We start from the raw sequence: 12,857 nt of genomic DNA on the forward strand, positions 1-12,857 counted from the left end.
GAAACTCCAATACTTTGGCCACCTCACGCGAAGAGTTGACTCACTGGAAAAGACCCTGATACTGGGAGGGATTGGGGGCAGGAAGAAAAGGGGACGACAGAGAATGAGATGGCTGGATGGCATCACCGACTCGATGGACATGAGTTTGAGTAAACTCTGGGAATTGGTGATGGACAGGGAGGCCTGGCCTGCTGCGATTCATGGGGTCGCAAAGAGTCGGACACGACTGAGCAACTAAACTGATGAAGACGTGAGATTTATTTTTAAAAAGATGGAATGAAGTGGGAGCAGGCCTAATGATATATGGGAATTGGGAGGGGAAAAAAAGGCACAAATTGAGAAGACTATAAGGGAATCAGTGTCATCAAGGTAAACTAAGGTAAACCATCAGTTAAACTAAGAAAAATTGCAGAGAATATTCAGAGAGGCTTATGAAATAAGGGATGTTGTGTTCCAGAAGATCTAATGGAAGGGTTTCATGAGTTGGTAAGGGGTAGGAAATGGAAACAAAATAAAAGCTAGGAAGATCAGATGGTAATTATTAGGTGATAAGGAAAGACTTAAAAATATGAGGCTTCCTGGTTTTATTGACAAACAGAGATAAAAAGTATAATGAATTTAAATTTAGTTCCAGCAGTCTCAGAACAGATAATGGCAGTGAGGCTGTGTTTGGGGATAAATGTGGGTACCAATAAAAGTATGAGGTCCTCTAGGTGAGTGTTGTTACACCAGAATGAGCTAGGCTTACTCTGGACTCTTGTGAAAGGAGAGGAATCATGCTCATGATCTTACGAAACAGACATGGTCATATGGTACTGGAATGTTATAGAAAATGTATCCATTACTTTTAAAATATACCTGTTGGTTTCATATCTTAGTTTTTGAGAACATATACCTCCATATTTTTATTCTCGAGAAGTAAATATTTATACAACTTCAAAGTGTGGGGATCTATCACCTTTAATTTTTTTTTCATTTTCCTATCGATTATCATTGCTCCTGAGAGTTTTAATAAAATACTATGGTTGCACTGGAAAAAATATCTCACATGTGTTTCCATAGGTAAACAATGGGAAGTTAAATCACTGAAGCAATTCAAAATGAGACTTAACCAAACTTTTCTGTTCATCAAAATCTCCTAATATTTTTATGTTTCAAATGGAAACTCATATAGTCTTAACTTCTTTGTTGAGAATCAAATATACTGGAGGTGGTTGCTGTATTTCAAATTTTTCTGTATATTTTAAGCTTCACTAAAATTTCAGTAGATCACATAGACTAGTCAAGTCACATATATAAGGTATGTATCACTTATTCTTCTGTTCTGGCATTCAGGAAGTGACAGTTCAGGAGAAAGCCTAAAATGGTTGATTTCTAACAAACACTTGCTATTTGACTTTCTCATTTTGATTTTCAAACAACTTAGAATATGATCAAAGACACTTATCAGAGGACCTGGAAAGTCTATATTAATCACTTACAGATTATAGGAATATACTGTCTTTAAGAACCATCTTGTCATATAAATCTAACATAAGAATAAGACAATAAAGAGGAAATTTAAAACTCAAAATGACAATCTCACATTAATGACCCCACTCCCAAATGCTTTGGCATATTAAGCTAGCTCTGTTACAACTCATAGGGAAGAATAAATGAATGACAGTAAAAACAATTGGTAAGAAATTTGACCTACATTTACCCATTTCCAAGAAAGCCTCAAAGTGAATTCCTAAAGAGACTGAAGAAGTAGTTTTGACTACTCTCCTGAAGACAAGCTGAAAGTGGAAAGAAGGAATCTTACAAACTTTAAATTAGTGGACTCTTTTCCAGTTTTATCCACATGGCTGGAAGGCAGAAGTGTAATCTGAAGTTTGTGTTGGGTACAGCAGTAGTCAGGCTTTGAGATAGACCACAATGATTCTCACCTTCTGATATTCTTCCCTTTGTGTATTCCACTCTCACATCGAATGGGGCTGACTTGTATAACCACTAGGATATTACAGAAATGAAAGTATACAACTTCTGAGGCTACATTTCTGAAAAAGGCATGCCTTCTGTCTCACACTTTTGGATCATTCACTCAGGGGAGAAGACAGCTGTTGTGTGATAAGGACAGTCAAGGCCCTAAGTCCGATTGAGAAGTCCATGTGGTGAAGAACTGATGTTGCAGGAAGGGGAACCCCTTCAAGGGCCCGAGAGTGGGCTCTTGTCTAACACTTGGAAATGAATTATCTGAAGAGACACACATGCTGACAAGGCAAGAGACTATTGGAAAGGGGTGCCTGGGTGGAGAGTAGCAGGGTAAAGGAACATAGAACTTCTCTGCCACGTGGCTCACAGTCTCCAGTTTATAGTAATGGAGTTAGTTTCTAGGTTGTCTCTGGCCAATCATTCCGACTCAGGGTCCTTCTTAATGGTGTATCACTCAGCCAAGATGGATTCCAGTGAGAAGGATTCTGGGAGTTTTGTAGGACATATGAACTAGCATCTACTCTCTCCTTTTGACCTTTCCTGAATTCTTCCTGTTGGTGGTAGCTTGTTAGTTCCACATTCTTTACCAGGACCTCCTGTTGTAAGATAATTCATACATATGGTTACTATGGTGCCTAGCCAGTGTAGGTTGTTTTGGTCAGTGATTCCCTTAACACTGAGGTCTCTTGCCATCAGATATGTGAGTGAGTCATCTTGGAGGCAGATTCTCTAGCCCCAGTAAAGCCTTCAGATATCTGCAATATCTTGAACACAAACTCATGATAGACCTTACCTAAGACAGAGCTACCTAACTAAGCCACTTCTGAATTCCTAACCTATGGAATATATATAAGATAATAAATGTTTATTGTTGTTTTTGAGTCATAAATTAAGGAGGGAGGAGGTATAATTGGTTTTGGTTATACAACAATAGATAACTAATAAACACTATTAGGTTGATACAAACATAATTGTAGTTTTTGCATTGTTGAAATTTGCCATTTGATGTTAAAATACATTCTTAATAAATGTGGTTATGTTGGACATCATTTCAATGTGCATTTCTCACTTTATGCTTTTTTTTGCTAATGACTTTGCATGCATGCTAAGTCGCTTCAGTCATGTCCGACTCTGTGACCACATGGACTGCAGCTCACCAGGCTCTTCTGTCCATGGGGATTCTCCAAGCAAGAATACTGGAGTGGCTTGCCATGCCCTTCTCCAGGGAATCTTCTTGACCCAGGGAAATGACTTATTACTTGCTATTTTATATTAATTTTGGACTATGGGAATAACGTTAGACAAAAAGCAAATTCAAGCGATTTTCATATTTGAGTTCAAAATGAGTTGTAAAGCAGCAGAGACAACTCGCGATGTGAACAATACATTTGGCCCAGGAACTGCTATTGAATGTACAGTGCAGTGGTGGTTCAAGAAGTTTTGCAAAGGTGATGAGAGACTTGAAGATGAGGAGCATAGTGGCCAGCCTTCAGAAGTTGACAGCAACCAATTGAAAGGATCAATGAAGCTGATCCTTTTACAACTACACAAGATGTTGCTGAAGAAATCAATGTCAACCATTCTATGGTCGTTGAGCATTTGAAGCAAATCGGAAAGGTGAAAAAGCTTGATAAGTGGGTGTCTCATGAGCTGATTGCAAATTTTTAAAAAAATCATTTTGTCGTGTCATCTTCTCTTATTCTTCCCAACAACAAACCATTTCTTGATCAGATTGTGGCGTGTGATGAAAGTGAATTTTATATGACAACTGGCAACAACCAGCTCAGTGGTTGGAACAAGAAGAAGCTCCAAATCACTTCCCAAAGCCAAACTTCCACCAAAAAAAGGGTCATGGTCACTGGTGGTCTGCTGTCAGTCTGACGCATCTTTCTGAATCTGGCAAAACCATTTTCTGAATCCGGCAAAACCATTATATCTAAGAAGTATGCTGAAAGCAAATCAATGAGATAGATGCACTGAAAATTGCAACACCTGCAGCTGGCATTGGTCAACAGAAAAGGCCCAATTCTTCATGACAATGCCTGACTGCATGTCATACAACCAGCACTTCAAAAGTTGAACGAATTGGGCTGCGAAGTTTTGCCTCATCTGCCATATTCCCCTGACTTCTTGCCAACTGACTACCACTTCAAGCATCTTGACAGTTTTTTGCAGGGAATATGCTTCCACAACCAGTAGTATGTAGAAAATATTTTCCAAGAATTCGTCAAATCTCGAAGCATGGATTTTTATGCTACAGGATTAAACCAACTTATTTCTTGTTGGCAAAAATGTGTTGATTGTAATGGTCCTTATTTTGATTAATAAAGATATGTTTGAGCCTAGTTATAACGATTTAAAATTCAGTCTGAAACTGCAGTTCCTTTTGCACCACCCTAACAATAGGTGACAGAACCAGAATTCAAGCCCAAATTTGACTCCAAAGGTTGATCTCCCAAAAGGTCGAAAATTTGCCAATGAAATTTTTATCAGTTTTCCTTAGTTACCTATTAAAATAATTTTTCTTTGAAACAAATTTAATTTGTATCCTATGTAAAGAGAGGAACATCAATTCCTTTAGTCAGTGAAATACTGTGTTTACTAATACTGGACACGTTAGGTCTTGGGTACAGTCAGTTATAAGTCAATAATAGCCATGTCTATTTTCCAGGTATTCATTAAAAGTATTTTTTAAGAAGTCTGATTCATGTTTCAGGAGGAGTCTTTCTGTTGACTCTTCATTGAATCTTCTACTTTATGAGATATTAGTGTGTACCATTCCACTTAATTTGTTCTTTCTCCTTTCTCTCTTCTGAAACCATTTTAGTACACAATTTTAATTTTCTCAAAAAGAAAAATTACTGAGTTGTTTCTGAATTACCTTTACCTAGACTTGCAAACAATTTTAAGAACCACTTTGAAGTTTCTACCCAAAAGTTGTGTCAAAATTTCATGTAAGTTATTTTTTTTAATTCAAATGTCATTTCAAACCTGGGGAAATAATCTTTTACCTTGAAAGATATAAACATTTCAAGCTAAAGAAAAATTTTTGTATTTCTGAGTCCAAGTGAAATGAGTCATCTGGCAACTAAAGAACATCTCAACCCGACTATCCTATCTGAATGTTATTGTAGTAAAAATTGGTCTTTCTTGTCCAATAGACTGCTCATTTAATTTGAGGTAGAGACCCTATAACTACCTCTTTGAGAAATATTCTGTTTCTCTCATTAAAAACATCTCTATTTTAGAAGATTTGAATTTTCAAAATATAAATTAGGAAGTAATTCTTTGTTTAATGAAAATATGAACCAAAGGATACATTTAAATGGTAGGACCTCTAGAGTTTTATTTACAAATGTTTGTTTATATACAGATTTAATAAAGTAAAATATAACTTACAGGCATGTATTTATCCACATACTTTATATTGTGAAAACATTATTGCTTATTTTAATCTTCTTGTAAGAAATTCTGATTTTTCCCCCTATTTATTTGATATGTATTTCCTTCATAATGTATTGCTTTTATCCTTGCTATTCCAGCTCTGAACTCAACAGATGTTCAGTATTTCAAGTCTTCTAGCTCGGCAATGGCAAGCCACTCCAGTACTCTTGCCTAGAAAATCCCATGGATGGAGGAGCCTGGTAGGCTGCAGTCCGTGGGGTCGCTAACGGTCGGACACGACTGAGCGACTTCACTTTCACTTTTCGCTTTCCACTTTCACACATTGGAGAAGGAAATGGCAACCCACTCCAGTGTTCTTGCCTGGAGAATCCCAGGGACCGGGGAGCCTGGTGGGCTTCTGTCTATGGGGTCACACAGAGTCGGACACGACTGAAGTGACTTAGCAGCAGCAGCAGCAGCAGCTCATATTAGTGAAGACTTCATAATTTAACTTAAACTTGTTTATGGAAACTATATGCCGAGAGAGAGATCAACTTCTATTGAAAAGATAATGGATTAGAGATGAGACTTTGTATTGTGATAAAAGACACGTAATATACAATTTACCATTAGTGACATGTAGTGTGCTCACAATGTTGCACAACCATCACCACTATCTAATTCCAGAACATTTTCATCAACCCAAAAGGAAATCCTTTTGTCACACCTCTTTTCTCCTTCCCCAGTCCCTCCAGTAACCACCAATCTGTTTTCATTCTCTATAGATTTGCCTATTCTGGATATTCCAGATAACTAGAATCCTACAATATGTGACTTTTTAGCTTAATGTTTTCAAGGATCATTCATGTAATAGTACTTCATTTGATTTTATGGCTGAATAATACTCTGCGGTAGGGATAGACTACATTTTGTTTATCCATTCATCGGTTGATGTGCATTTGGGTTTTTTATGCCTTTTGGCTATTGTGAATAATGCTGCCCTGAACAAAAACATTATGTACATATTTTTGTTTGATTGGTTGTTTTTAATGCTCTTGAATACACACACACACACACACTCAGGAGTTGAATTGCTGGGCCATGTGGTAATTGAGATAAGAGTTTTGAGTGAAATCAATAACTAGTCCCATTTTTTGAGTAGTGGTCATATTGTTGTTTCTCTTTTGTTATGTTAGCAAGTTTTCTGGACTCCTACATTTCTCTAGGAAATGTGGCATGGGAGTTTAGCATCACCAACCCACACCCAACATGAGAACTAACCAATTTTTATACAAAGTACCCAGTGATACAAAGGCAGTGGAAGGTTCCCAGCTCTAGCAGGTGTACTAGCATGCACTTGCAAGCAATGAAGGTACTGGTATGTAACCAAAGTGTTTCAATAATAACTTTGAAGGCAGATAATCTTAGTCAAATTATAGATGGTTGCCTTGGTTCATTCACTAAACTTCTCTGTATCTTGGTTTCTCCATTTGTAAAATAAAGGTAATAAACACTGCTTCTCAAGATTGTTATAAGATCAGAGTCTGGCACATAGTCGGCATTTAAATAAATGTTAGTTCTCATTCCCTCTTATTTTATTGGACTCTTCAAATTGTTCTTCAAGACAACATATTTTTCTTCTCATTTTTTCTTTCAGGTAAAAGTTAAACTGCCAAACACCAACCCTTCTGATATTGAAATTGACATTCAGGAGACAATCCTTGACCTCCGTACTCCTAATAAGTGAGTAAAACTTGGAGCTAGAATAATGAATGTTATAATATTTATGAATCTTTAGTCAATATCCTTTATAAAAGTGTATGTGGTTATTTTGTATCACCCCAAAGTCAGAAGAAAAGTGAAAAAGTCAGTTAATCATTCAGATGTTTGATCTGGTTAATATAAACATAAATATATTTGTAAATACCTAGATTTTTTTTTACCACTTTGCATGCATAGATTTGGAGTAGGTTGATACCACCAAAACATAGTCCCTGACATTCAGATACAGTTTGCTTACCTGTGAGGAAAAATAGCTAGAGGTGAAAATCTCTTAAGTTGTAAGTCTTGCATGTGATATTTTGGTACAGTGATGGCATAAAAGAAGCAATCTTTAAACGTTTTGGATATTGTGGAGCTCTAAGGCTATTTGATTATATTCATCTAAAAATCAACAAAAAGTCTTATCAATTACTTAAAACAAAAATCTAACAGCTAATTTATCACTGGATCCTCAAGTTGCATGAATACATTTTAAATTAATGCAGATGATAATGGAATAATTCAATTAAACATTTGATATTTTCAAAAATAGTCTTGTTATGCAAGTTCAAATCATGTTCCCCAAACACAATATATAAGGTAAAATTCTGATAAAATGTTTACCCTGAAACCTGGATAAATCAACCCTCTCTCTCAAAACTAACTATATAAGGAGGGGATCGATAGAACCTGGCATGTGCTAGATAAAATACCTGAATATCTCACTGCTTTGTTCACTTTTCAGCTGAATGTATATCAGTTAGCACACATGGTTGACTGCAGTGGTCCTTTCTCTGTTAACTGATAGACATTTCAAAATGGGTGTGGGGAGCAGTCGGATGCTAGCATATTATCTTCCTTCCATTATCAGTACCTATAGTTCTTCTTTGTTGATCATAGGGCTTTGAGAAAGTAAAAAAATTAGATCTCTGCTACAAAAGACTTCTATGTGTAAACACACCAATGTACATGCATAGCTTAACCTTGATTTCTACAATAGAAGAATTTAACCACAAATGACCTACAGAGGAATACATATGAAATATTTTCTCCTTACTTAATATAATTTAAAAAATGTATTCACTCAAAACTTGTCTCATGTTATGGAAACCACATTGCTTATTTTCACCATTGACATCAAGGAGTATAGTAATTTTTTCATTACATGCTATACACACATTTACTCTTTCCACACAACCTTCACAAGGAAAGTTGGTTAAATGAACAGTCAATCTTCCATGATATTTGTGCATTTGTTAAAAGCACAGACATATCTACACACCATGGAGTTAATTTCCATTCCTGTAGCAGTTCTTGCTGTCTCCATCAATCTTTAGGCAGCTGCTCTGGCTATGCTGTCGTTCCAGATATCTTTCAAAGCCCACTAAATGAAAGACTCACACAGAGATATTTTTCCATATACAATGTGAGTTGCAGTAGGTCATTTGGATCATACAGAACTTATATATTAAATGCTCAGCACATAAAAGTACTGTCTGTTAAGAAAAGGTCATTAATTAGGATAGAAGAGCGAAGATAGAATTAAACTTTTTATCACTTTTCCTAAAAACTCAAACGTTCTTTGGAGCCCTGTTAGTATCTGAACTTGTATTATTGGAAATGTGTCTTGCTTTGAGTTTGTCAATATTCACATCTACTTTCTTTAGTTCCTAACTTTGACACCCTGTAACACTATGCTTACTGGTTTCAAGAAGCATAACAGTGGACATTCTGTTCATGTACCTATAAGGGAAAATGAGTGGAATTATTTTAACTAAATTGACTAGATATCAGTCTATTGATAGTCAATTGCATTAAAATTATGAATAAAACCCAGATTTTTAGCATTATAGAATGAAAAGAAATGTTTGCTGAATCCTTCATTTTAAAAAATGGTTGTTTTGGCATATAGATTCCCAGCAGGGTAGATAGGAAGGAGGAAAGATAGGGGAAATTGTATAATTTCTCAAAAATCTCCTGACTTTATGTTCATATGGGGTATCATTATTTTTTAAGATGGACTCTAAGAATATCATCAATGAATTCCTTGAATGTGATAATAAAAACACATTCTAAAGATAAATATGAGTTATTTTCTGGTTGTGTGTTACTTTAGATTATCTCACCTTTGCTGTGCTCCTTTGATTTAGATTGAGTTGACTGATATTCAAAGACATAAACACCTAAAAAAAAGTTTTCTAAATGGAATAGTGAATTGCAGCTCAGTAGCTGTTTCTGTTTTCTTGAAAATAGTTATGTCTCCAATAGGAAACTTTAAAAAGGGCCATGTATTTTTTAAGCCCAGATATGTAAATCAAAAAATTCATAAACTATATAAAATAAAAAGTGCATTATGTGAATATGCACAGAACAAGGTTGTTGTATATTTATATCTCTTGGCAAGAAACATCAACTTGAATTCTCTAATATAAATGTAAGCATGTAAGTCTCTAAACTAGAATTCACTGTATAGATAATTTTTTGTTTTTACTTTCATATATTATTATTTGCATTTAAATAATTTCTAAAGAAAAGCAACACTAGAGAGACTTTTTTTTTTAAACTTTTTATTTTATATTGGAGTATAGCCGATTAACAATGCTGTGATAGTTTTAGGTGGACAGCAAAAGGACTCAGCCAAACATATGCATGTATCCATTCTCCCCCAAACTTCTCTCCTATCCATGCTACCACATAAAATTGAGCAGAGTTCCCTGTGCTACATAATAGGACCTTGTTGGTTATCCATTTAACACTGGATAAACATTTGATCAGTGACTAAACTTTAGCTACTTATAAAGCAAACATTTTTCAATGTAAAGGCAGAGAGATTGGTTTAAATGTTCATTCATATTTTATTATAGTACTGATCTATACTCGTTATTCAAATATCATTTTGTAGTGACCTATTTGCTTTTCATTCATTTATTCATTCACTCAACAAATAATACTTTCCTTCTTTTAAGAGCCTAAATAAGTTAAACAGTTTCTACTCAAAATTTTCGTATGTGAAGCTATACTACTAAGGACTAGACAAAATTGCAGGGATGGATGGATCATTCCAGTGGTCACTAACTGTCCTTTTTTGAATTTATTTCTCTCTGGACAGAGAAGTCCACATTATCATTGGAACTTCTTCAGCTGATTTATAGTTGTCTTTTAGTGCAATGAAACTGTCACCAGTGAGCTTTGCTTTCTTTTAAATGTGAATATATTATCATTTGTAGAATAAGGGATGAAGCAAATCTAACTCTAGTACAACCTATATTGTAAACAACTTTAAAAAGATGGACTCTCAGGAACTCCCTGGCGGTCCAGTGGTTAGAACTTGGCACTTTCACTGCCAAGGGCCCGGTTTAATCCCTGGTTGGGGAACTAAGATCCTGCAAGCTTCATGGCACAGTCAAAAAAAAAAAAAAAAGATGGACTCTACATGGTTTTTGCACCCACTTTTTTTTTTAAGATTCCAAATATTACAGGGTATATTAAAATACATTGTGATTTCATTACTTCAAGTGGAGAGAATTGTTTCTCCTACCCCAAATATCTGGAATGAAACAAAAGTAACAGAAAACTTCTCCTTTAGGTTCCAGAGCTGTGTGATAAATGCTTATAGTGAGCCCAGTTTCCTGAATTTAGGTCTTTGCAAATGAATAATGAGGAGATTGATTTTCGAGGATTTTGTTTTCAAATACTAGCTCTTTGTACAAGTATTCAATAAGTACCCCTTAAAAATTACCCAAGTTACCATATTCCTTTACTGATTTGGATCTTATACCTTCTAAAAGAGCTTTTCTGTCCACTTTTTATAGAGATCCTCAAGCCTCCTCCATTGAGAATGTGAGGTAACAAGTGCTTCATGTATTTAATTTCCTTCAGATACCAGCATGTGCTGGCCCCGTGCATAATTCAGATTCATACCACTATGACATATTTATGGATGTCTCATCCCAGCTATGCGTCTGAAGCATACAGCTATCCAGCAACTGAGCCATAAACCACAAACTACACTCAGCAGTCTTTCACAGGAAATTTCTGTCAATGTAAAGTAGAAAGAACCAGAGGCAAGCAAAATAAAGCACTTTCAATTGATTTGGTATTGAAATCACTGCAAGCCTGGGTTTCAATAACTACACCTGGAGTAGAGACTCAGTTTAAAGTAGTGTTAGCAGAATTATTGTAGAACTATTCATATTTCAGATTTCTATTAGGCAGTCAACATTTCTTCTACACATAAGGATGACTGGCAACAGAGCAATCCAAACAACTTAAAGTTGCAGTGGTTCTATTTCTATGCCAATAAACATAGCCTGAGACTATGTTTATATAATGCAAAATGAGGTCAATTTAGAAAAATGCTTGCATGCTTGCTAAGGCACTTCAGTAGTGTCTGTCTCTTTGTGACCCTATGGACTTAGCCTGCCAGGCTCCTCTGTCCATGGGATTCTCCAGGCAAGAATACTGGAGTGGGTTGCCATGCCCTCCTCCAGGGGATCTTCCCAACCCAGGGATCAAATCCGCATCTCTTAAGTCTCCTGCATTGAGGGGTGGTCCAAACCACTGCTTGGATTTTTCGGGCCAAAATTAAATGGGATACTATTTGTGTTAATTAGGCATATTTTTGATCCAGTATTCATACTGTCTAGTTTTTTGGTTCCTAACATTGTGATGATATATATTGCTTCCCATTGCCTTTATTAAAAGTGGTATCTTCTTGATGTCACTGATTCTAGGTTTTTATTTTGTTTTTCAGGAAGCTGCTGGTAACCTTTCCCCATCCTGTGGACTACATCAATGCCAAAGCCTTCTATATCCTTGATACTGAGACTCTCGAAGTCACCATGACTATGAAACGAGAGTTGGATTTCATTAATTTCTTCTGAAACAGTATGGACAAGGATGAAAAGTGGCAAATAACACTGATAAAAAATAAAAAACTTTGAAAAAATTAGTTAATGTTTTCTGTCTTCTCTTTATTATTCTGACATCTTTCAAAAAGGGCTTATATTCAATTCTAGTGCTATTCTGATCACTTACAAGTCATTTCTATTAATCTAGTAGGAAATACTGTTTTCTCATGCTAATAAATTATCCCATTTTTATAGTGATAGCTGGATGGAATTTACAGGTTAACCAATTAGATTGCTACATGTCAATTAAATAACTGAAATAGGACCATTAAATGGTTGGTCCACTTACTTCAATAGTCTAAAGGCTTTAAGCCATTTGATTATACCATGATAAAATCAGTAACATAGGAATTGGTCTTTATTATCACCAAAAAAGTTTAATTGGTTTCCTTTTTTATTTCATCAAAGGATTTCTAGTGTTCTCTGTTTAGGCTCTCACTATTGTTCACGAATATACAAATAACAGAGGATTATAAATATACAAGGCTTCCCTTGTAGCTCAGTCAGTAAGGAATCTGCCTGCAGTACAGGAGACCAGGGTTGGATCCCTGGGTTGGAAGATCCCCTGGAGAAGGAAATGGCAATCCACTCCAGTATCCTTGCCTGGAAAATTTCATAGATAGAGGAGCCTGGTGGGCTGCAGTCCATGGGGTCACAAAGAGTTGGGCACGACTGAGCGACTAACACACACGACTAACACATAAGTAGTTTGATGCACCATACTAACAACCTGTTTTATTTGAATAAGAAATACTCTTGAATACACAGTGTTATTTGGCTTCCTCAGTCTTGTTCTCACTGTTTGGATCTATTTAGGTTAAAAATATT

At 35.8% G+C, this 12,857-nt stretch overlaps 1 protein-coding gene across 1 annotated transcript in view; it reads left to right on the top strand.

Moving 5' to 3' along the window:
• DNAAF6 (dynein axonemal assembly factor 6) overlaps positions 1-12,037 on the top strand; it is a 48,482-nt gene extending 36,445 nt beyond the window's left edge. Inside the window, exons 6-7 of the mRNA XM_055393399.1 lie at positions 7,016-7,101; positions 11,873-12,037. Coding sequence (XP_055249374.1) covers positions 7,016-7,101; positions 11,873-12,002 — 216 coding nt within the window. The 3' untranslated portion in view covers positions 12,003-12,037. The remainder of the gene's footprint in view (positions 1-7,015; positions 7,102-11,872) is intronic.
• The last annotated feature ends 820 nt before the right edge of the window (positions 12,038-12,857 follow it).

Source organism: Moschus berezovskii, chromosome X (assembly GCF_049115385.1).
Source record: "Moschus berezovskii isolate FMDL1 chromosome X, NW_MosBer_1.0, whole genome shotgun sequence".
Lineage (NCBI taxonomy): Eukaryota > Metazoa > Chordata > Mammalia > Artiodactyla > Moschidae > Moschus > Moschus berezovskii.